The sequence below is a fragment of the Phascolarctos cinereus genome, unplaced genomic scaffold, assembly GCF_003287225.1.
Source record: "Phascolarctos cinereus isolate Bilbo 61053 unplaced genomic scaffold, phaCin_HiC Scaffold_9;HRSCAF=440, whole genome shotgun sequence".
In the NCBI taxonomy this organism is placed as follows: Eukaryota; Metazoa; Chordata; class Mammalia; order Diprotodontia; family Phascolarctidae; genus Phascolarctos; species Phascolarctos cinereus.
Genome location: NW_027556402.1, coordinates 22857688 through 22883595, shown reverse-complemented (window position 1 = coordinate 22883595; position 25908 = coordinate 22857688). Strand labels below are relative to the sequence as shown.

General features: G+C 39.5%; 1 protein-coding gene across 1 annotated transcript in view; it reads right to left on the bottom strand.

The window, feature by feature from the left end:
• Positions 1 to 25908, bottom strand: part of FRAS1 (Fraser extracellular matrix complex subunit 1) — a 479438-nt gene that overhangs the window by 138607 nt on the left and 314923 nt on the right. Inside the window, 3 exon segments of the mRNA XM_020988371.2 lie at positions 4020 to 4136; positions 10489 to 10667; positions 16407 to 16560. Coding sequence (XP_020844030.1) covers positions 4020 to 4136; positions 10489 to 10667; positions 16407 to 16560 — 450 coding nt within the window.

Genomic DNA, 25908 nt, shown 5'->3' with positions numbered 1-25908 from the left:
TGGCTAGAGATTAGGTGGCCTTCAAGCCCGAGGGAAACCTCTCAGAAGTGCTGGACCTTAACCTGTTAGCGATGAAGGATGCAGGGTCATAACCTCATAGCACCCAAGAGCCAAAGATCATTTATGGATCCTTCCTTCTTATTTAGGATGACAGATTACATTGAAGCAAGATGTCTCAGCTCTGACCTGATTCTTCCAGCCCTAAGAGGCAGTGGGGAGGAACTGAGGGCTAAGCTTACGTTTCTTTTTTTTTTTCCATTTTACACTATTGTCATATTCCAAAATGTTCCCTACATCCTCGGCCTCCCCAAGCCACCACCACCCCTGAACTCTCCCTTATAAGAAAAAGAGTTAAGTAAAGCCAGTTGTCAAGGAGGCCCTATCTGGTAGCACATGCACAATTCTAGATGCCATAGTCCATACCCCACACATCCCATAGTCCCCTACCTCTCTAGAGAAAAAAGGGAAGTGTGCTTCATCATTTGTTCTCCAGGACCAAAAGGAGTTACTCTAATGAATCTATGGAAATCTGCTTTTTAGTGGTGATTTCACTGAATCTCGCTGAGTCTGTTTATTTCATTCTGTGTCAGGGCATAGACGTCTTCTAATAGAGTAGGTAGATGGCAGAGTGGGTAGATCCCTGGGCCTGGAGTCAGGAAAACCCACGTTCAAATCTTACCTCAGACACCTATTACCTGTGTGACCCTGAACAAGTCACTTAATGTCTACCTGCCTCAGCTTCCTCAACTATAAAACGGGGATAATAATAACACCTGCCCTCCACAATTGTTGTAAGGATCAAATGAGATGATAATTATAAACTGCTCTGCCCAGTGCCTGGCATAGAGTAGGTACTATACAGATGTAAGTGGTTATTATTTCTCGAATACTCAATGGACCTGTAAGCTTAGGGAATTCCCTCAGTGGTGGAGATCACAATGACATAACACAGAGGTGTTACTCTTGTCTGTATCTTCCCATAAGCATGGGAACTTGAACGGACAAGGCCTTCCCTGATATCACTTGGGTAACAGAGGTGCATTCCAATCACCCACTCACCATCCCTCAACTTCTCTTGGCATCATACATTTCTTGGATAACTTCTTTTGCTCCAGTTGTTTGAATTCCTCACTGATTCTATGTCCCATACTGTTCACATGGCTCTCCATTTTCCTAGGATCCTCATTTAATTTTTTTCTGGAGACAACTGTATTTCATGTCTCATCATAAAACAAAGCTGGTAAAATATCAGTGGTGACAAGAGATGAGGCATGCTTTCATGCAAAGCTTGGGGTCATTAGAGAAGCTTTACAATTTCCCCAAAGCAATACAGCCAGCCCTTCTCCTCCTATCACTAAAGCAACTTCCAAGGTTTCTCTGACTTTCTTGTATCCACTTTTCTCTATAGCACAATTGTATTCATTTAGATGATCAGAGTATCTAAGTTAAGTCTTTCAAAATACTTCATTCTTAAAATACTGATATTACAGTGGTTCTGCTCACTTCCTTCTGCATCAGTTCATAAAAGACTTTCTATGCCTCGCTGAAATGATCGTTTTTCCTTATTTTCTACAGCACAATGCTATTCTATCCCATCCACATACCATAATTTGTTCAGCCATTCCCCGATTTATGGGCACCCCTCACACAAAGAACTGCTATAAATACTTTTGTATATACAGGCCCTTTTCTACCTTCTCTGACCTCTTTCGGATATAGGTGTGGCAGTCATACAGCTGAGTCAAGGGGCATGCACTCTTTAGTAACGTTCCGTGCATAATTCCAAATACTCTGGACTCATTCACAGCTCCAAAGACAGCACCATTATGCTATTTTCCCACAATAAGAGGCACAGTGACTTTTCCAGCTTCATTCCAAATTGTCTCCCAGAATAGGCTTAAGTTACTCTTCTCTTCTTATGTTTTCCCTTCTTCCTCAGTCTCCATCTCTCTAACTTTCTTCCTCTCAACACCAGTCAGACTTGAATGCCTGTTCTCAATCAATCTCCTTCTTTCCTTCCTGACATCAGCAGGAGATACCAAAGGCAAGCGACAGCCTTGTTATATCCCATGCTGAGAAGACACTATCTAAAATATTTGAGTATTATGTTCATTTCCTGATGCCTCTCTGTACTCAGCTATGCCCTTAGACAGCAGCTGGGAATGACACCATGTTATGATTTTAGTAACACAAAGTCATAATATTCTTATGGACAAGAAAGAGAAATAACAGCAGATGTGGATTTATAGCTGGTCAAAAAAAACCTTACCCAAAGAGTGTTTATTAATATCAACATGTAGGGAGGTCTCTAATACTAATAATACTAACTATACATATATATGCATAAATACAAATGCACAAAAATATGTCTGTGTAAATATACACATATATGCATACATAGAGAATGATTTATGGATAGCAAAGCACTCTGTCCTTCAAGGTCTGTACTAGCTTTTGTGCTACTATCAGTAGCTTAGATAAAGACTTGTTTATCAAATTGTAGATGATGCAAACCCAGAAAATATTAAATAAATAATGTTTATAATTTGATAAATTATTAAAAAAAATTTTGAGGAAACTTAACTCTAATTTATTTATTTTTAGTTTTCAACATTCACTTCCACAAGATTTTGAGTTCCAAATTTTCTCCCCATCTCATCCCTCCCCTCACCCCAAGATGGCATGCATTCTGAATACTCCTTCTCCTAATCTGCCCTCCCTTCTATCTCCTTCACCTTCTCTTATCCCCTTCCTCTTCTATTTTCCCGTAGGGCAAGATAGATTTCTATACCCCATTTTCTGTATATCTTATTTCCCAGTTGCATGTGAAAACAATTTTTAACATTTGTTTTTAAAACTTTGGGTTCCAAATTTTCTCCCTTCCTCTCTCCCTACCCACCCTTATTGAGAAAGCAAGCAACGTGATATAGGCTATACATGTGCAGTCATGCAAAATATTTCCATAGTAGCCATGTCGTGGAAAACCAACTATATTTCCCTTCATCCTATCCTGCCCCCCCCAATTTATTCTATTATCTCTTTTGACCCTGTCCCTCCTCAGAAGTGTTTGCTTCTGATTGCCCCCTCCCCCAATCTGCCCTCCCTCTATCATCTCCCCTACTTCTCTTATCCCTTTTCCCCCTATTTTCCTATAGGGTAAGATAGATTTCCATATCCAATTGAGTGTGTATGTTACTCCCTCCTAAAGCCAAATTCTATGAGAATAGGATTCACTCATTCCCTCTCACCTTCCGCCATTTCCCCTCCACTGTAAAAGCCTTTTCTTGTCTGTTTCAGGTGAGATAATTTACCCCATTCTACCTCTCCCTTTCTCCTTCTCCCAGTATAAACTTCTCTCAAATTTTATTCTCCAGATATCACCCCTTCATCTTCAACTCACCCTGTGCCTTCTATCTATAGGTCTATACACATAATTTTTGATAAATTAAATTTTGATTAAATTAAAAATTTTGATAAATACATTTTGATTAGACAAAAACCAGGATTCAACAGTATCTCAACAGGCTGAAACAATGAGCCAAAAACAAAACCTCCAGGCGTTTTATAGGCACAAATCTAAAATCCAGCATTCGAGAACAGCACAGCAGTCTAAATATGCAAAAGGGAAGACATCCCCTGGCTTAGCAGTCACAAGAAGGGATTAGCTTCAGAGGCCAGGAGCAATGGGAAAATGTTTTAGAGAGGCAGATTTATTTAGGCTTGATATAAGAAAACATGTCCTAAAAATAGAGTGGGTTGTCTTGTGAGTTAACGGTCCCCCACCATGACAGCATTCAGAGTAAAAGGCTGGATAACCACCACATTCTACATAATGACCTCAAAGCTCTGAGATCCCATGACTCTCTGCAGCCAATGGAAAATGTGTGAAGACCATTAGTGACAAAGAGTGATGAATGAGATGGTTGTGAAGTCAGGAGTTCACCTAGAGGGAAGGACGGCACATTTTCATTCCCATTGCATTGTTTCTCCCATTTAAAGGAACGACGGACCAAACTCACAGTCATATGCAGATTGGCTCCCAGGAAAAGCTTCTGAGGTTCAGGTGTCTTTGGTAAGATGGCAATGTTGAATACCTGGTTCTCCAGATGGGCCTGGGGGGCAGTCGTGCTGGATACCTGTGATGGCAGGACAGAGAGGTAAGACTCTAATCTGCATTTTGATGGCAACATGTTCACTTTGAGATACATTCAAGACTAAGCTGGCCTTCTCATTATACTTCACATGCTTGAGGTGACACAGTGGATAAAGCGCCAGACCTGAGTTCAAAATTCAAGCTCAGATGCTTACCAGCTGTGTGATCCTGGGCAAGCCACTTAAACGCTTCCTGCCTCAGTTTCCTCAACTGTAAAACATCTCCAAGTGGTTGAGGATTTTGTAAAACACTTAGTACTTTGAATGTGGCACACAGTGGGTTATTTATTGCCTACTATTCTTCTCTTCACACACTGTGACTTCATATTAGCCATCACTTGTGCCATGAACACATTCCCCACTTTCCTCTGCCTACACAGAATCCCTCCATCAAAGCCCAGCTCCAACTTCAATGCCTGTACAAAGCTTTTCCTGATCCCTACAGCTGCTAGCGATTCCCCAAACATTACATTGTATTTTGTATATGCTTATGTGTGTGCATGTGATCTCCTCCAATCAAATGTAAGCTCTTTGAGATCAGGGACTGTTTCATTTTTGCCTTGGTACCATCATTGCATAACACAGTGACTAGCCTATGGTAAGAGTTTTTAAAAAAACCCTCTTGGTCAATGGATTCACAATATCTTCCATCTCTGACTTCGGTGTGGTTACTGATTCAAGCAATGGTTTTACAGGTCCCCTCATTTCCCGAGACAGCTAGCACAAAAACAGCAGAAATCTGTGCATGCACACACACACGTGCATGCACACGCACACACACACCCAAGATGGTCAGCCATGAGGCGAGGTCAAAGAAGACAACTAGGCACAAAATGGATCATGCTTTTCTGACTTGTGAAATATATGCTTACATTTGTGGGGTTTCTCAGTGTCTCACCCTTTGTTGTCCAGTTCATTCGTCTTATTCTTATGTTATTGTTGTTAATTTTTTTGTTCATTGTTAATGATATTTTTTGTTTTGACATCACTTTCCTTGCCAAATATATTCCTTCCCTTTCCCCTAGGCAATGAACTGTTCAGAGGAAGGAAGAAGGGACAGATGGAGAGAGGAAGGAATGAAGGGAGGAAGGAAGCAAGAGGGAAGGGAGGGAGGGAAGAAAGAAGGAAGGAGGAAAGGAAAGATGAAGTAAACAGGGAAAGAAGGAAAGAAGGAAGGAGGAAGGGAAGGAGGGAAGGAAGAAAAGAAGGAAGGAGGGAAGAAGGGATGGAAGGGAAGGAAGGAGGTAGGGAAGGAAGGAGGAAGAATTAAGCAAAACTACGTGATGTATTAATTAAGTCTGATGGTATATGTGATGGTGACTTGTCAGGGGAGAGGGTTGCTGCTCCCAAGACTGTTTAAAACCATCTCGGGGGCAGTGAGAGCATTCACTTTTTCTTGACTTTTTTGCTTCCCTTTCCCGTATCCACCAAATACAAGATCAGAGGCAGGATTCAAACCCAGGTCTGGCCAGGTTTCACATTCTGTTCTGTATCGCCTAGGTACCAGTGGCTTTTTCTTGCCAAAGATGCTCAAGTGGGCTGTTCTCCTCTAAGTAACTCACAGTCTTTTAATGGGGCACACACGACAGAAATCCCGGTCTTCACACACAAACTAACAGATGGAATGTACTGATAGCTCATGACAACATTTGAGGACAAAAACAGAACTAAATCCGCAGAGCTCAGTTCATCTCATTTAGTATATAAAGCAAACAAAAAGGTGAAAGAGAAGGGCAGGAACAAATACAAATGCCAGATTGATCTCATTTTTGATCTATTTCACAGAACCAAAATGGTGAATGGAAAATGACCAGCCACTTCCACAAGCCCACAGGTACACAGACTATTTTGGGGAAGGTAGTTTTTAGATAAAAAATGCAAGGTCCGACTCAGGATTGGACGGCAGTGGATTCTAATTTTACCTAAGGTGACCCCAAATGGTGGTGCCTAATTCTGTATGAAGAGCATTAGAAGGAGGTTTGTAGCATTATTGCACTGGTTTTTCAGTCTGTTAAAAGAATATTAATAAAAACGCTCTTTCTAGGAAAAAAAAATACAAGATCTGATATCGGTCGTTACAACAACATTCACCAAATTCAGGTTTCAATGAGTTCTATTCCCTTCAGAGAAATCCCATGGGAGTCTCAACACTTCCTCCAGTGATGCTACCATTACATTATGCATTTCTTTTCTTTTTTTTCCAAATGTACAATTATTTATTGATTGTTTTCTAGTTCTTCAGAATGTCAAATCAAATGCCAGTTGTAACAAGCTACAGGATTCATCAGTGCTGCTCCTGAAGAAGATGCTTCTCAATAGTTCTAGAAGGTTTTCACCTTCCAGTTTGATAGTTTCCATGAAAGCACATCTATTAGCAAGATGCCTGATGGCTCATTACCGTCGAGTGTACACATTCTGTTTTTTTTCTTTTTTCAAAACACTTCCTTAGTACACATGTTGTGAAAAACTAACTCTATTTCCCTTAATCCTATCCTGCCCTCCCATTTATTCTATTCTTTCTTTTGACCCTGTCCCTCCTCAGAAGTATTTGCTTCTGATTACCCCCTTTCCCACTCTGCCCTCCTCTCTATCACCCCCCTGCTCTCTTGTCCCCTTCTCCCCCTATTTTCCTGTAGGGTAAGACAGATTTCCATACCCAATTGAATGTGTATGTTATTCTCCCCTGAAGCCAAATCCTATGAGAAGAAGATTCCCTCATTCCCTCTCACCTTCCCCTGTTTCCACCCCACTGTGAGAGACTTCTCTGGTTTTTTTGTGAGATAATTTACCCCATTCTACCTCTCCCTTTCTTCTCCGAGTATCATCCTCTCTCATCCCTTAATTTTATTCTCCAGATATGACCCCTTAATCTTCAACTCACCCTGTGCCCTCTATCTATCTATCTATCTATCTATCTATCTATATACATATAATTTTTTTCCTTCAACTACCCTAATACTGACAACATTCTCATGAGTTACAAATATCATCTTTCCATGCAGGAATGTAAACTGTTCAATCTTAATAAGTCTTTTATTTCTTTCCTGTTTACCTCTTCATGTTCCACTTGAGTCCTGTATTTGAAAGTCAAATTTTCTGTTTAGCTCTGGTCTTTTCATCAAGAATGCTTGAAAGTCCTCTATTTCACTAAATGACCATTTTTTCCCCTGAAGGATTATACTCAGTTTTGCTGGGTAGGTGATTCTTGGGTGTAATCCTGTGTCCTTTGCCCTCCGGAATATTATATTCCATGCCCTGCGGTCCTTTAATGCTAAATCTTGTGTTATCCTGATTGCGTTTCCACAGTACTTGAATTGTTTCCTTCTGGCAGCTTGTAAGATTTTCTCCTTGACCTGGGAACTCTGGAATTTGGCTACAATATTCCTAGGAGTTTTCCTTTGGGGATCTCTTTCAGGAGGAGATCTGTGGATTCTTTCAATTTCTATTTTGCCCTCTGGTTCTACTATATCAGGGCAGTTTTCCTTGATAATTTCTTGAAAGATGATGTCTAGGCTCTTTTTTTGATCATGGCTTTCAGAGAGTCCAATAATTTTTAAATTGTCTCTCCTGGATCTATTTTCCAGGTCAGTTGTTTTCCCAATGAGATATTTCACATTGTTTTCTAATTTTTCATTCTTTTGGATTTGTTTTACAGTGTCTTGATTTCTCATAAAGTCACTAAGCTTCCAATTCTCTATTCTAATTTTTAAGGAAGCATTTTCTTCAGTAATCTTTTGGACTTCCTTTTCCATTTGGCCAATTTTTCTTTTTAGGGCATTCTTCTCCTCATTGGCTTTTTGGACCTCTTTTGCCATTTGGGTTAGGCTATTTTCTAAGGTGTTATTTTCTTCAGTATTTTTTTGGGTCTCCTTTAGCAAGCTGTTGACTTGTTTTTCATGATTTTCTTGCATCACTCTCATTTCTCTTCCCAGTTTTTCCTCTACTTCCCTTACTTGCTTCTCAAAATCCCTTTTGAGCTCTTCCAAGGCCTGGGGACTGATTCATATTTTTCTTGGAGGCTTTGGATGTAGGAGCTTTGACTTTGTTGTCCTCTTCTGGTTGTATATTTTGATCTTCTTTTTCACCAAAGTAAGATAATAAGGTAAGAGTCTGCTTCCAATGTGGAGAGTGTAGTGTCCCAAGCTTCAGAGGTTTGTGTAGCTGTTTTCAGAGCTACTTGTAGGGACCTGTAAATTTTCAGTTCTTCCAAGGTGGTATGATAAGGGCGAGGTGTTTACTCCTTTCCTGGCCTGTGACCACAGGTATTCCTGTCCCATAACTGTGAGGAGGGGTTCTTCTCCACAGCCACTCCAAGCTCCACCATGCCAGCGCTCCTCCTCACCCCAGCACCGCCACCCAGAACTGTGACCCAAATCCACACATGGGCAAAGCAAGAGATTCCTGCCTCAGCACTGGCAAAGAGATCCCTGCAATCCCTCTCTGATCAGCCACTGGATTCCCCCTCAGTCTGTGGGCTGGAAGCTCAGGAAGCAACTGCCCCATCCAGGGCCACGCTCTTGGGGAATGGAGCTGAAATCCCGCCTTCCTCTCTGAGCACCGACAGAAACAGACTTTTCCCACTGACCTTCTAACTTGTCTTTGGCATGGGTGGATTGAGGAGTCTGGAAACCTCCACAGCTGCCTGCGATTCAGTCCTCTGAGGCCTACTCCGGGTTGGCTGTGGCCTGCGCGCCCACGCTGAGGCCTGTGCACCCATACCACGCTGCGCTGCGCTCCCAGCCCCGTATGATACACCTTTCTGATCAATCATCCAGGTTGTCTTGGGCTGGAAATTTGTTTCACTCTGTCTTTTTGTGGGTTCTGCTGCTTCAGAATTTGTTTAGAGCCGTTTTTTATGAGTATTTGGAGGGGGTCTGGGGGAGAGCTCAAGCAAGTCACTGCTTTCACTTCGCCATCTTGGCTCCGCCGAGTCTACATTATGCAGTTCTGTAACTTCTTGGGGAAGAACCCAGGTCTAAGTCACCAAAAAGACAAAGCCATCTCCTGTATTTTGTTATGGACTTAAAGCTAGTTTGGGGGGTTTTTTTAGGCAATTGGGGTTAAGTGACTTGCCCAGGGTCACACAGCTAATAAGTGTCAAGTGTTTGATCTGAGGCTGGATTTGAACTCAGGTCCTCCTGACTTCAGGGACAGTGCTCTATCCACCTAGCTGCCCCCAACCCAAAGCTAGTTTGATCTTAGCCAAAGTCCTCCCAAATATAAGTTTACATCTAACCACAAAAGACAAATGACTTGCCACCAGTAGGGAAGAGGGAGAAAAAAAAAATTTTAAGCACCTACTATGTGCCAGGCACTCTACTAAGCATTTTACAAATATTTATCTCATTTGATTCTCACAATAACCCTGGGAGGGAGATGCTATTATTATCCCCATTTTACACATGAGAAAACTGAGATAAACAGAGATCAAGTGATTTTCCCAGGGTCACAAAGCTAGTAAGAGTCTGAGACTAGAATGAACTTGGATCTTAACTTTGTCTCCACTGCGTCACCTAGCTGCCTAGCAAGGCTAATCACAAGACTGTGATACAAACTTTGAAGGGAATTCCAAAGAAGAGCACTCCCCAAAATGCCTTTAAGTGTTTTTGGGTCACTTGAAGAAGTACTTTGTCTCCAAGGTGAATAATCTGCAGAAGATTAAATTAATTTGAGAACTATGCATATTAAAGACCACCCATATTACTTCATGCTCAGACCTTGTACAGTATTAGCTGGTTAGTTATTGGGTGACAGGACATATCCACAGAGTCACCTGAAGAATCTAGCGTTCTCTGGACCTGTAGTTAACATCTTTCTGCCAGAGCTTACACTTTACTGGTCTAGTCTTCAAGAACCTCCGGTCTCCTCTACACTACAGGGCGGCACTGGAAGAAGGTTTCAGTGGAGGAAATGGCTTGTTTTGTGTACTGCCGTGAAAACTAGGTGGAAATAGGGCCACCAGAAAGAAAAATTCCTGCTCCTTGATGTGCACAGCTGCTTCAATTAAAGCTTGGGATAGTATATCCCATATTTTTTTCGAAATCTTGAAATAAATCTGTCCTATCAACATTTCTAGAACAAATGAAGAGTTATTTGTTCCTAAGGATCTATTCTTACTTAGAGAACTATAGATTAAAATCTCTTGGAAAGAACATTTTGAATTGGCAGATGGAGCTACCTATCTTAGGGGTTTTATGAGTGTTTGCTCTCATTATGACATCAACATAAAATTACCCAGTCCTTTACATTTGATACTCTGATGCATCATTTATCTATACACACACGTTGTTATTAGAGTTACACTTCAAGGAACTGAGATAATGATCCAAAGAGTACCTGGAAGTTGAAGGAATCACTTTGTGCCTGGGAACCCAAGTGCTTGTACCACACAATGCCTTCGTTGATATCTTGCTGGGTGAATGTGTTGGTGGGCGACGCCATTCTTCCATCAGGCAGGTGCTGCCTCCCATCCGCCAGACTGCCTGCGGGCATGTTCATCAGAAGAACCACCTCCCCTGGAGGAGCACAGAGCATAATTACCATGAGGGAGACAAGTAATGAAACCTTTATGGCCTCTTCTCTAAGATATACTGGCAGGAGATTCTATTCTTCCATCAGGAAGGAGCTGCTGCCCAAATAGCAGACTACAGGCATGTTTCATCCAAAGAATTCCTTCTCCTGAGAGAGCAGCCTCTTCATTTTTTCCTTCTCTGTCCAGCAAGGATGAGGTACAAAAGATGTTAATCATTACAGAATCACAGATTCCATTTACAAGTCTAAAAAAAGGTCATCTCTGCAAACAGAACCAAAGCATGAAATAACTGACTTATGTCCACTAAAATCAGCAAAAAGGCAAGGGGTGGAGGGGATAAAAGACTGGCCTCTGAGCCAGAAAGCCCTTGGATCAAGTCCTTCTCTGACACATACTGAATCTGGCCCCAGGCAAGTCACTTAACCCCTCAGTGTTCTATGAAATTCTCCAAGACCATATTTTAGTTGCAAACTACTACCCCCCCATTGATAGGTGTTTTTTTTCTCTTCTAGGAGTTATTTCTATCAATGAAGTCATAGATCTAAGTCTCTGTCTCCAGCAAGCACCCAAGTGAGAATGTGGAGATTGGTGAAAATTAATGTGGTGTTATGAGTTGATCAGCTTTTACCTTAAAAAAGCCCAGAAGGTATATTTGGGGGAGGGGCATTTTTTTCCTCCGAAAACAAGAGGTTAAACAAAATCTTACATAAAATTTGATTAGAGAAAAAACTCAAGATCATCTATTTTTAAAGAATTTAGTTTGTATTATAGATTTTCTGTGATCTGCAGATCACACCAATATTTTAGGGTTTTTTTGTATAATTTCTAAAAGTCTTCCTTACTACTCAACTTCTTTGTACCTTTTTTGAAATGAAAATGGGATATTTGTGCCTTTAAATAAAGCATCAGATCTAATTACTCGTCTTCCACCTGAAATTATTGGCCTCTTTTTTTAAAAAAGTCAATTTTATCTTATTTTCAGCTCTAAATTTTCTCCACACTACTTTTTCTACAGAGATGATGATTACCATAGATACAATGGAAATAACTAACATAACAAGTAAGGCATTATGCCATCCCATAAAGAGTAAGGAGAAGCTATGTGGCCTACTAGACAGTGCTGAATTTGGAATCAGAAAGACCTGAATTCAAGTTCCACCCCTTCAGCTCAGTTTCCCCATCCATTAAATGTGGGCAGCTAGGTAGCACGGTGGATACAGCGCCACCCTTGGAATCAAGAGAACCTGAGTTCAAATCCAGCCTCAGACATTTACTAACTGTATGACCCTGGTCAAGTCACTTCACCCTGTTTTCCTCAGTTTCCTCATCTGCAAAATAATCTGGAGAAGGAAATGGCAAACCACTCCAGTATCTTTGCCAAGAAATCCCCAAATGGGGTCATAGAGAATTGGACATGACTAAAATGCCCCCAAAACAACAAAATATCTATAGTAACTGTCTTCCAACAGCCCTGGGTAACTGGAATGAGATAAAATATATAAAATGTTTGGCAAACCTTATTCTATGAAAGTCAGGAGGGAAAGAGAGGAGAGAGAGACACATACACACACACACACACATACACATACATACATATACATATACATGGTATGTACCACTAACAAATCATCTTCTCACACAAATGTACCTACCAAAAGACTCAGAAGAAGTCTCCTAATCCAATCAGATGATCTATTAAGTACATATGTGTATATATGTATGTGTGTGTATGGGTGTGCATACACATATATACAAAGAGATGTATTCTTTGACGTATGATCACACCTTAAACAGGATTATTCCATAGCTGAAAGCCAGAGCCAAAAGGGTTTTTCACAATAGATATTTCTCATATCAATGCAGAAACCAGACTGTTTACCCACTTTCCTTCTTCCATCAACCACAAGTTAAGAATTCCCTCAAAAGGGTTCAAAATTAAGGTGGAAGAAATATTTTTCAATCCTTATCTATTTACATCCATTTTTAGGATGCATAATTATGGCTTCCTCAGAAAAAAAATTTGGACTTTGAATTAGGACTTGGAAGAAAGATAAGATATCTACACGTAGGGAATGGGAGAGAAGGAAGTCAGAGAGAGATAAATTAGAGGTGGATTGTGGATGGTTCTTTAATGAAAGCTGAAAAGTGTAAATATTATTCAATAAGCAATGGAAAACGATCAAAGATCCTTGAGCAGACACAGAGTGAGCTGATCAAGCCTGCCCATGAAGAAGATTAGCAGCGTGCAGGATGAATCAGACCCTTCAGGAGGTGACCTAAGAAATGGTTCAAGTAAGAAGCAACATGTACTCCACTAAGATGTTTGTTGTAGGAGGGAATAATACTTGAATGACAGAACTGCTGTATTAAGGAATGTGATTTATCAGTTTTAACAAGCAATAGGTTTTGAGAGGTAGTATGAAATAGCAGATAGGTAGAGATTAGGCCTCAGAGTCAGGCAGACCTGGGTTCAATCTTACCTCTGACACAGACTAGGTGTGTGACTCTGGCAAGCTATTCAACATCCCTTCAGTACCCTCTGCTCAAACAGAAAGGGTGGGAAGAGAGGGAAAACTGACTTAGAAAACACAAATCAACATTATCTGGGTCGTATTGTATTTTTATTTAGCTTGTTAAAATATTTCCCAATTATAGTTTAATCTGATTCTGACTCCATGGGAATTCTGCAGGCTGTTTGTAGCCCTCTGGGAGTTTGACATGTCTGCCCTAGTCACCCTCACAGGCCTTAAAAATGTCAGACCGAGTGCCTATCTTCATCAATAAAGGAAGTTTCTTCACAACGGCTACCCGATACCAATGAAATCATGGGTCCAGTCAAAAACATATTCACATGTGTGCCTACACACACACACACACACACGTACATGAGCACACACAAATCTACACATGTACATATACATGTGTATTTATAGACACACGTGTATACAAACACGCACGCGCATATACAGCTATATGCAAACACATATGCATATATACAAACACATAAATATACACAAATATGTGTATACACACATATACTTATACATATGTATGTATATACATACATACCCATACATACATATATATATATACACACACACACACACACACACAAATACATACATGTATTTTTGTTTGGATGTCATACGTATGTACTGTGAGGGAGCATGTGTGTGTGTGTGTGTGTGTGCACGTGTATCCAAATTCAGTTCTCTGAACAAGGTATATAGTAAATGGAAAACTTAATTATTCCAAGAAGTGACAGAAGCATGGGAGCAGCTGATGCAAATCGTATCACCAGGCAAATTTCCCAAACCAGTTTGAATTCAATTCAACTGATTCAAGTTAATTAGCTTAAGTGGGGGTAAGGTTTTCACCATACTATTTCCCTTCCCCATTTTTATTCACATGATTCTTTCTAATAATAATAATTTGATTATGACTAAGAGGAGTTCTAAGCATATTAAGAGAAGAATGGAATAGAGTAAAAATAATTTTCGTTGTTGTTTAGTTGTTTTCAATAATGTCCGACTCTTAGTGACCTCTTTTGGGGTTTTTCTGGCAAAGATACTGGAGTGACTTGCCATTGTGTTCTCCAGCTCATTTTACAGATGAGAAAACTGAGGCAAACAGGGTTAAGTGACTTGCCCAGGGTCACACAGCTAGGAAGTGTCTGAGGCCAGACTCCAGGCCCAGCACTCTATAGTGTTTTAAGTTTGCAGAGTACTTTACATGGGATATCTCACTTGACTCTCACAACAACCCTAGGTGCTAGGGGCTATTATTATCCCCATTTTACAGTTGATGAAATCGAGGCAAACAAGTTAAGTGACTTGCCCAGTGTCACATGGCTAGTAGGTGTCTACAGCTGGATTTAAACTTAAGTCATCATAGTTCTAAGCACACCACCATCCACTGATTCACCTAGCAGCCTGGAAATGGAAATTAAGGCATGAAGTAACAAATTAAGAAATTAACAGTCAAAGGCAACAACAACAAAAAAAAACCCAACTGAATGACCTCCCTTCAGCTACGAGGATAGGTCTTCAAATGTTAATGAATGCTTTATTAATATTTATTAAGGATTCAGATAGTCAGGATACATAAAGGCCTATTAAGTGATGACTGGATTACATACAGCATGGAATGGGTTGTGCTTAATTTGAGGATGGATTAATTATCTGCCAAGGTAAACATAATCAATATTTTAATGCATCACTTTTAATAAATTCCCTGTACGATAAAAGTACCAGCATATTTTCATTAGTTTGGGCTTATAATACCATTGTGTTGTGGCATAGCTTTTCAACTAGGACATCATAGAAATTCATCTAGCTTCTTCACACAGAGAATGTCTTCAAATGTCTTCTCCACATGGTCAAAAACCATGACAGGAAGGCAGAAAACAGAAGAAGGGTCCAGAACAAAGACTCTGAAAAGTTTTCTTATCATATGGGGAAAGGTTCAAAGCTTAATCAAGAAATGCTTTTTGGCTAATGGAAAAATAGCAATCACAGGCCAAGTTCAAAAGTTCCAGGAGCTCCTTGGAGATTTTCAAAAATCTGTACTTTGGTTATGTTCCTAACAGCCCCGTACAAGTATAAGTAGGTCTTAATTAATACAAATAATGGGTCCTATGAACTAGGCACATATATTGGAATTTATACTATTTGAAGTCAGGATTATGTAAAATATGGACATTGGTTCCAGGCCAATGGAAATACGCAGTTTAAAGCTGAATAATGTAATCATTTCATAGGAGTCATTATTCGCACTAATATGGACCTAGCTCCTCTCTCTCTCTCTTTGAATCTGCCTGTCTCTCTGTATCTCTCTCTGTGTTCGTCTCTCTCTCTCTCTCTTTCGTCTCTCTCTCTCTCTCTCTCTCTCTCTCTCTCTCTCTCTCTCTCTCTCTATCTCTCTGTTTTGCCAAATGAAAAGTTGTTTTATGAACAAAACAATTAACTCTTTTAACCCATTTTTAATGTAAATAAAGTAAATGTAATAATGTAAATAATATATAACGTAAATAACTAAATAAATGAATAAAGGAAAAATAGATATAATCAATAAATAAACCCAAATACAGTAAAAGGTCGCTAACCATGAGGCAGTGGTACACAAGAGAAGTCACCAAAACGGATCTCGGAAAACCTCCGGTCTAATTCCATCTCTTACTAGTTACTTGCAGTGGGGTCCTGGATAAGCAGCTTAATTTGTGGTCCTCACTTTCCTCATCTGTCCTGCCTCCCTTCATTGTGAGGATTAAGGTAGGTATGGTACAAGAAAGAGCTCTGGAAACCATAAAGTCACCTACACATAGCAAGAGAATCCTTGTCATGGTTGTTTGAAGAAGCTAGGTGACACAGTGAATCACGTACTGGGCCTGGAGTCAGGAAGACTTGAGTTCCTATCCAGATTCAACCACTTACTAGCTGTGGGACTTTGGGAAAGTCACTCAACCTCTGTTTGCCTCAGTTTCCTCAATTGTAAAATAGGGACAACAGTAGCACCTCCTTCACAGAATAGCTGTGAGGATCGAATGAGACAATATTTGTAAAGTGCTCAACATGGTGCCTCACACACAGTAGGTACTTTATAAATGCTAGCTATTTATTATTAGTATTGGTATTGGTCCCATTAACACCACAATAATATGAATGCCCTGTAGGAGTCATGGCAGACCATCCCTATCATCTCAAAGGAGAAAAAATAAAGTTACCAAATCTTGGGTGATCTTGAGAAATGGTGTAGATGATTTCTGAGTCACTGGCACCAAGCACTTCAGCCCGTAAGATTCTGTTGGTGATGGGCAGCATTCCTCCTTCTGGCACCCACACCAGGGAGTTAGCCACCAGCTGAAGGTCTCCTTCAATCTATAAAAGAGAAAACGGATGATTAAAACTGAAAAGAAGTCACCCCTAGGGCCACATGCCAAGAAGATGGCAACGCTACTCAGTTGTCAAAGATATCCGTCAATAAAGAGGAGACCTACAGACTGACTAAAGTCACAGGCAACCTCTCCTTTTAATTTTTCAGAACAAAAAGTTTCATGTTTTATAAGGCAATTGAATCCAACTAAATAAGTATTTTTATTATAGTTTCTTTAGCTGTACACAGTGAGAGTTGTCTTAGGTCTCCTTAGGGCCCTCCAAACTCTAAAATTATGATTCCATGAACCCAATGTTTGATTCTAAGAGATAAAATTGGACAAGGTACCAAGCTGGATGCTGAGATAAAAAGTTGAAACCCAAAGTGCTTACAACTTACTGAAAGTAAAGGTTTGAGAAAAGTGTGATTTAAAATAGAATATTTTGCATTTTTCATAAACTGAGTAAGTTAAATTATTGGTGCTCTGGTTTTCAACTTGTTTTCATATATTAAAAAAAATCACTAAATCTAATTTTAAAGGAGGCTTTTATTTCAGGAGGGACTTTTATCTATATTCTCACTATTTTCAGATAGACTGATAGCTAAAATAAAGCCAAGAGCATTCACAAGGGGATACCCATATGAAAAAGAGACCAGGAACCACTTTATATTCACACCATATTTGTGCTTTGGTCCTTTCCCAGCAGACAATTATGACTATTCGCATTACACAAATCAGGCAAGCGAGCCACTTAAGTGGACTGGTGGAATTCTGCACTGGGGAGCTGGGAAGAGAATCTGGGAGAAGAGATGTCTAGGCTAGTTCTATACTGATTAATATTGTGAAGAAAAATCCTGAGGAATTTCATCTTTTCCAAATTACCATACTATCTTATTTCCAAAAGCATTAAAAGATATGTTAGCATATCGGTAAAGTATTCACTACAATGACATACTTCCAATTTACATTATCCTTGGTCCTAACTTCCTGATTTAGTATAGTTCATTCTAATACTCGCAGCAGCCTAAGCTATATTGATTATAGGACGTTCACCTACAGACACATTAATGGGCTCTGTGTGTGTGTGTATATGTGTGTGTGTGTGTGTGTGTGTGTGTGTGTGTGTACATACATTCCTTCTCTCTCTCTCCCTCTACCCACCTCTCCCTTTCTCCTCTCTTTCTTCCCTCCTCGTCTTTCCTAATTCTCTCTCCATCTCCCTGTTTGTCTCTGTTGTTCTCTCATGCATACACATATATATATATATATAATTCATCATTCTCTCTTTCTCTCTCTCACACACATACAAAATTGATAACAAATCCCTGAATTTATATATGTTTATGTACACATACACACTCATTATTATTGAGTATAATAACTCATAATTATTGAGAGGATATTAGGGTCTACTGATGGTTTGGTTTTTTTAAGCATGAGGGGAGACTTGGGCATGCTTAAAGGTAAGAGAGAAGGAAGCTGTATACCAGGGAGAGGCTGATGATTTGAGAGAGGAGGGCATGACTTAGGATGCCATCTGTTGGAGAAGACAGGAAGAGATGGCATGAAGGGTAGCTATAGAGGGGTTGGTCCTACTATGGAGAAGTGCCACCACTCCGTCAGAGTGTGAGGAAAAGAAGGACAGAGTAAAGACAAGGTCAAGGGATTTGAAGATGAAGAAAACGGGAGAAGATGAAGCTCACATCGAACGGCCTCTTTTCCCAATAAAGAGGCAGAATTTATTCAGTCTTTCCCCAAATGATATTCCAATACTTTGATATAACACAAAGTTCAGCTAGAAACATCACTGTACAAGTAGAGCCTTTTGCCTTTTCTGGAATCTTTATTTTCCACATGCCTGGCAGTGGTAATGTTGGGTAGTTACCGATTAGCGAACTGGGGGGATGATTCCAAATTGCTTTCTGCAACGCTGGACCCAATTCATAGCTCACCAGTAATACGTTAGTGTGCCTGTCTTCCCACACTCCCTCCATAAATTGCTATTTTCATTTTTTGTCATCATTTCCAATTTGATGTGCATGAAGCAGAACCTCATAATTACTTTGATTTGCATTTTTCTTATTAGGAGTAATGTGGGCCATGTTTAATATGACTACTGATAGCCTGGATTTCTCCCTTTATGAATTGTCTGTATAGAAAGAGTACAGTCAAGATGGTGAGACACTTTGCCAGCCTAAGAAAACTTCAGGAGTGGGCATGAGAAGTTTGTGACACCGGGGTGAAAGTCTGTCTGGAGCCCACACATAAAGCAGCAGCAGCAATAGCAGCCACAGTAACAGCAGCAGAACAGCAGCAGCTTCAGTAACCTTCAGCCCAGAGGCAGTGATTGGCAACTCCATTGCCTATACACAGTTCTGAGTTGCAGTTCCAAGGCAAAGAGAGTGCTAGCACTCGTGACTTGTAGTAGACCAGGGGCCCTTCCTGGGTAAAGACCAGAGCACAGACCAGGAGAACAGTGACCACACCTCTCCTAGAATTATAACCATGCTGGAAGCATCAGAAACTTGCAGATCCCCAGAATAAGCTAGGAAAACAGCAACACAAAGAAGCCTGAAGCTTGGGACAGTGCCTCCCCACCTCCAGATAAGCAAAGCCCAACTTTGACATAAAGTTCAAAGTCAAGAAATACATTAGAAAAATGAGCAAATGAAAAAAGAAATTGATCATAAAAAGCTACTCCAATGACAGGGAAGCCCAAGACATAAACTCAGAAGACAACAATGTAAAAACAGCTACAAACAAAATCTCAAAGAAAAATGCTAACTGGACCCAAGCCCAACAAGAATTCCTAGAAGAGTTGAAGAAAGAGCTAAGAATCATAAAGAAAAAAATGGGAAAAGAAATAAGAGTGCTGAAAGGAAATTATGAAAGGAGAATTAACAGCTTGGTAAAAAGAGGCACAAAAAAATAGTGGGAAAAAAACCTTAAAAAATAGAATTGGTCTAATGGTAAAAGAGGCACAAAAATTCACTGAAGAAAAAAACTCTTTATAAAACAGGACTGGCCAAATGGGAAAAAAAAGTTACAAAATCTCACTGAAGAAAATAATTCCTTATAAATTAGAACTGGGCAAGTGGAAACTAATAACTCCACAAAACATCAAGAAACCATAAAATAAAATTAAAAGAATGAAAAGATAAAAGGAAAAGTGAAATATCTTGTTGGAGAAATAAGTAACCTGGAAAATAGACCAAGAAGAGTTCATTTAAGAATTACTGGACTATTTGAAAGCCATGACCAAAGAAGGGACCTAGACATCATATTTCAAGAAATTATAAAGGAAAACTGCCCCAACATCTTAGATCCAGAAGGTAAAATAGAAATCGAAAGAATCCAATGATCACCTCCTGAGAGAGATCCCCAGACAAAAACTCCCAAGAATATTATAGCCAATTCCAGAGCTCTGAGATCAAGGAGAAAACACTTAAAGCAGTCAAAAAGAAACAACTGAAATATTATGGAACCCACAGTCAGAATCTCACAAAATTTAGGGGCTTCCATGTTAAAGGGGAGTGGGGCTTGGAATATGTTATTCCAGAAGGTAAAGGTGCTAGGATTGCAACCCAAAATAATCTAACAAAACTGAGTATGATCCTTCAGGGAGGAAAATGGATCTTTAATGAAACAGAGGACTTTCAAACATCCCTGATGTGTGGGATGGCAAAGACCCCTACACAAATTGACTACTCAGAAGTTGCTCCGAGTAGGGTGCAGAAAATTTATTAGAATCTCATGAGAAGCGGGCAGTCCCACTGCAAGCCGAAAGGACAACAGAAATGCTCATAGCAGGAGGGCCGTTCCCCTGAGTGCGTGTGCATTTTAGACAAAGAACCCCGAAAATTCTGCCTTCTATACATTGTGATTGGATAAATAAACTTTTCTTTCCTTATTCGGACAATGGAATGCGGTGACTGAGGTAATGGTATAGTTCCTCCAGCCACATATATTCCAATTCCTTTTTAGGACAATGGTATGCAGCCCAGTCCTTATCTAACATCACATGACCGAGGCCTCCAGGCTTCAGCTAATCGAGCTAACAGTTACCTATTGGTACATACCCGGACTGTGAGTTCTTCACCTATCTCATACACTGATGAAAAGACCAGAGTTGAACAGAAAACTTGACATTCAAGCACAAGACTTGAGAAGAAAAAAAGAAAGGTAAATATGAAAGAATAATAAGGAGAAACTATTTACATTGCTACATGGGAAGATGATACATGTAACTTCTAAGAACTTTATCATTATCAGGGCAGTTAAAGGGAGTTTACAAAAGGGCATGGATGTGAGTCCATTATGTTGGAATGATCTCCAAAAAAAAAAAAAATGAAGGAGTAAGAAAGAGGGATGCACTGGGAGAAGGGAGAAGTGGAATGGGAAAATTTTCTCATATAAAAGTGGCACACAAGAAAGATCTTTTAGAATGGAGGGGAAAATGGTGGGGGGTGGCAGGCAATGGTTGAACCTCTACTCTCTCCGGAATTGGTTCAAAGAGGGAAGAATATGTACACACAGTCAGATGTGTACAGAAATGCGACTTACCCAATAGGGAAGTAGGAAGAGAAGAGGATAACAGGAAGGGGGTGGGGGTGGGATGATAAAAGGAAAGACAGAGTAAGAGAGGCAGTGGTTAGAAGCGAAATACACTTCTGAGGAGGGACAGGATAAAGAGAAGAAAGAGAAGAAAATGAGATAGAGGGAAATCCACAATTAGTAATAAGAATGCTGAGAGAAATGACTATTAATAACTAATGATTTGGAGAGATTGAGATTTCCCCCCTTTTTCTTTTATCCTTATTTCAAGACCTCAGTCTCTGAAGGTTGAGCTCCTCTTTTATCCAGACCACACCCAGGTGGGGAAGCCATTGTGCTGTACTCAGGTTTGGGTGGGGATAAATTCTTTGAATAGATTGCCCAAAGGCTGGGGGTAACTTAGAAGTAAATGACATAATCCAAGTTCATCTGAATAGGTTCAGTCCCTCATCATAATATTTATTTTCCCACTAACTGTTAACCAATCAGAGTTAACTGCTACACTTGGGAATACCCCTCTTCCAAAGGGAATATCAGCCTGCTAAAATGATTAAAATATCCAGAAATTATGTCTCTCAAACTTTTTTAAATGCCACAATGTGAATGAGATTAGCTCACCCATAAAATGGGAACAGATAGCAGAATGGATTAGAAACCTGAATACCACATATTGTTTACACTTGAAACAGAAGGACACACACAGAGTTAAAATAAAGGGCTGGAGCAGAATCTAATACGCTTTAGCTGAATCTTTTTTTTAAAAAAGGTAGGGGTAGCAATTATGACGTCAGACAAAGCAAAAGCAAAAATAAACCAAATTAAAAGGAATAATTAGGGAAACTACATTTTGCTAAAAGGCACCATAGATAATGAAGTAATATCAAAATTTTTATGGCAAGTTGCTCTAATAAAGGCCTCATTTCTTGTATAGAACTGAATTAAATTTATAAAAATAAGCCATTTCCCAATTGATAAATGGTCAAAGGATATAAACAGGCAGTTTTCAGAAGAAGGAATAAAACCTATCTATAGTCATATGAAAAAAAAAACTCTATTGGGGGCAGCTAGATGGCACAGTGGATAGAGTACCAGCCCTGGAGTCAGGAGGATCTGAGTTCAAATCTGGCTTTAGACACTTGACACTTACTAGCTGTGTGACCCTGAGCAAGTCAGTTAACCTCATTGCCTAGTAAAAAACAAAAAAAAATGCTCTATTGATTAGAGAACTGCAAATTAAAACAACTCTGAGGTACCACACCACCTCACACTTATCAGAAATGGCAAATGTTGGAGAGGATCAGGGAAAATAGGTACACTAATGAACTAGTGAAGTGATCTGACCATTCTGGAAAAAAATGTGGAACTATGCCCAAAGGGCTACCAAACTGTGCATATTCTTTGACCCAGCAATACCTCTGCTAGATCTATATCCCAAAAAGATCATAGAGAAAGGAAAAGGACCTAATATTAATAGCAGCTCTTTCAGTGGTGGTGAAGAATTAGAAGTCAAGGGGATGCTCATCAATTGGGAAATGGCTGGACGAGTGGTGGCTCATGACTAGGATGGAATACTATTGTGCCATAAGAAATAAGGAAGGGGTGGGTTCAGAAAAACACAGAAAGACCTATATGAGCTGATGCAAAGTACAGTGAGAAGAACTAGGAGATCACTGGGCACAGCAACAGCAACATTGTAATGATGATCAACAGTGAAAGACTTGGCTGCTCTGATCAATACAACGATCCATGACGATTCCAAAGGACTCATGATGAAAAAACGCTATCCACTTCAAGAGAGAGAACTGAGGTATTCTCATTGCAAACTCAAATATAATTTTCTCACTTTTTTTTTTGGAAATATGGCTAATATGGACATGTGTTTTGTATGATTTCACATGTATAATTGATATATTGCTTCCCATCTCAAGTAGAGGAGAAGTAAGAGAGAGGGAAAAAATTTGGAACTCAACATTTTAAAAGAAAAATGTTAAAAAAAGTTTAAAAATTTATTTAAAAAAAAATTGCCTGTTTATATCCTTTGACTCAGCCATATAACTACCATATAAATCAAAGAATTAATAAATATCCTTGTCTATTGGGGAAATAGGTTTAGCTCTTATCAATCTGTATCCATTCCTCACGTATCTTGGGTTTCAGATCTTTCTCAGAGAAACTTGTTAACAAAGCTTCCCCCCTCCAAGTCAACCATTTCCCTTCTAATCTTTTTTTTTTGGGGGGGGCAGGGAGGCAATTGAGTTTAAGTGACTTGCCCAGGGTCACACAGTTGAGGCTGATTTCAACTCAAGTCTTCCTGACTCCACTGCCAGTGCTCTATACACTGTACCACCTAGCTGCTCGCTTCCCTTCTAATTCTAATGGAATGGATTTAATTTTTGCAGATGCTTTTCCATTTTACTTAATCAAAATTGTCCACCAATTCTTCTGTGACTTTCCCTGTAACTTATTTGATCAAGAACTCTTTCCCTATAGTTGTGAACAAGATCTCCTTCCATGTTCTAATTTTATTATTTTTTTTTGTCATAACCTTTTATACCTAAGTCACCACTATCAGTTTGGAGCTTACTTGAGGAATAGCGTATGAGATCTCGGTCTAAAGCTAATTTCTGCTAGACTGGTTTCCAGTTTTGATAAGTATGATATCTAAATTTTTGTTCAAATCCCATATCAAAATAAGAAAGGCAGTGAAGCATTTAAAAAAACACATGCAAAGCAGAGAAACAATTTAGGTTTGTCAGGATGTGGCAAAGCTGGAAAGCCTTAAAACTAACAAGTAGAATTTATTATTTGCTTTATGAAAAAAGGCAGTCCGTTAGTAACAGAGGTGCACGGTTTCACGTACAATCCTCTTTTCTAGTTCTTTGCATATGGAAATGTTGGTGCTACTTAAGGTTTGTCAGGTACAGAATAATAAAATGTTAACAACATAGCTTCATAAGAGGTCAGGTTTGCACTTTAGCAAAAACAATCTTAAATGAGTTTAGGTTTACCCTTGTTTAAATTATTATCAAATGTCCTTAACATGAGGTTTTTTTTTCAGCTGGTGACTGCAATCAGATTAGAATACAGAAGACACTTACTAAGTATTTATTGTGTGCCGAGCAGCATGAGGATAAAAATACAAGCAAAAAGAAAGACAGTCCCAGCTATCAAGTAACTTATGTTCTAACAGGTGTGGACCATTCATAAAAGGGATACTGTGGGAGGGGGTGAGTGGCATACCTGCTAGGGTGGCCAAGCTCAACACTAGCCAGCTGACAGATGAAGTATGGGGTATTCTGTACCACTAAAGCACTCTTGGGTAAAAAGCCTGCTGAGACTTTGCCTTATCAATACCAACCATCAGATCAAGGAAAAACAAGCATTCCCCAGGAAAACGAGTGGGAGTAGTACAATTTAAAAGAATCAAGGAAACCAGCTGCACAAAGCCAGGACCAAACAGCCAGGAAACTCTCCCAAGCAACCCAGGAATTTTCCATCCAGTTGATGACGTGGAACTTATTGGTTTTTCAGCATCAAAGCTACCCAAGAGTAGCAAGTAATCAGCTCAAAATAAAAACAAAAAAAGGGGACAGTAAAAATTATCAGATTTACTGCCAAAGAGAAATATGTGAAAGAAGCAAGATTTCTAGGATAACATCCATTTACTACAACAAAGGATATGATTTGAGAGTGGAACTAGCCCTTACCAGAAAGAACTAGTTTCTCTCTGGCCACATCCTAATCCTTGTCAGATATTAAATAGTTTAATAGGAATATCTCCAGCAATTTTTTTTTTACTTAGTAACCCAACCAATTAATCAAACCTATTCAGCAAAGTACTCTTAGTATTCCTTAATCTTGAGGATTTATTTTGTTCCCCCTGTCCCATATCTCAGTTGGATATGATTGGTTACCAGCTGGAAGCCTGTTTTTCATAAATGTTCCAACAAAAGTCTTCAGGGTGATATTCAACAGTGTTTGCATCCAGAACAAGATGAAAAATGACGTTTTTATCAATGTGGATTTGGAGTTTTGAAGGGAAGATGGACAAGGCTGACAGATGCATGCAACATCTCTCCCTTTCATTCCAAGATGGGCATCACATTGGCAATCGATTCACCACCCAACAAGTCTCTGTTCTGATCAGGATAGCTGCAACGTTCAAATTCCACGCTCACCCGATCCTTGTCCTTTCTGCTCACAATGACAGCTGAAGATATCGACAGACTGTTATCAGCAATGGTTTGGAGAGCCCTCTAGGCTGAAAGCACTCTACTATCAGACCAAAGTCACCAGCCAGACGCCGTCCATCAAACAATCCTGAGCAAATAGGACTGTTTATTGTAGACAGTCCCACGCACCATGTTCCCAGATGGTTATTCAAAACAAAAATGAGAATCACTATTCATTCAAGGTTGGCTACATGTCTACTTGAAACCACAACTACAGGAAAGCTGTCTTCTTTACTCACTGGACATTACTATTTATAACAACTTCAGCAACTAGTATAGTGAAAATAGGACCCAAAGAAAACTGTTCAAAAAAGAGGTCAAAGGCCACAGACTTAGTTTGGCCATAGGACATACTGAACAAACCACTTAATCCCTTAGAACTCCTCCCCTCTCCTTTTTTTGGAAAGGAAGACAAATGAAGAAAATGTGTAAAAGAAGACTAAATAAATTTCAAGTATCATTATCATTATTATAGTATATAATTTTATTATATTATTATGTCATCATATAATATCATTCCATTATCATCATCAGATTAGAATTAGTATTAACTAATTAATTAGTAT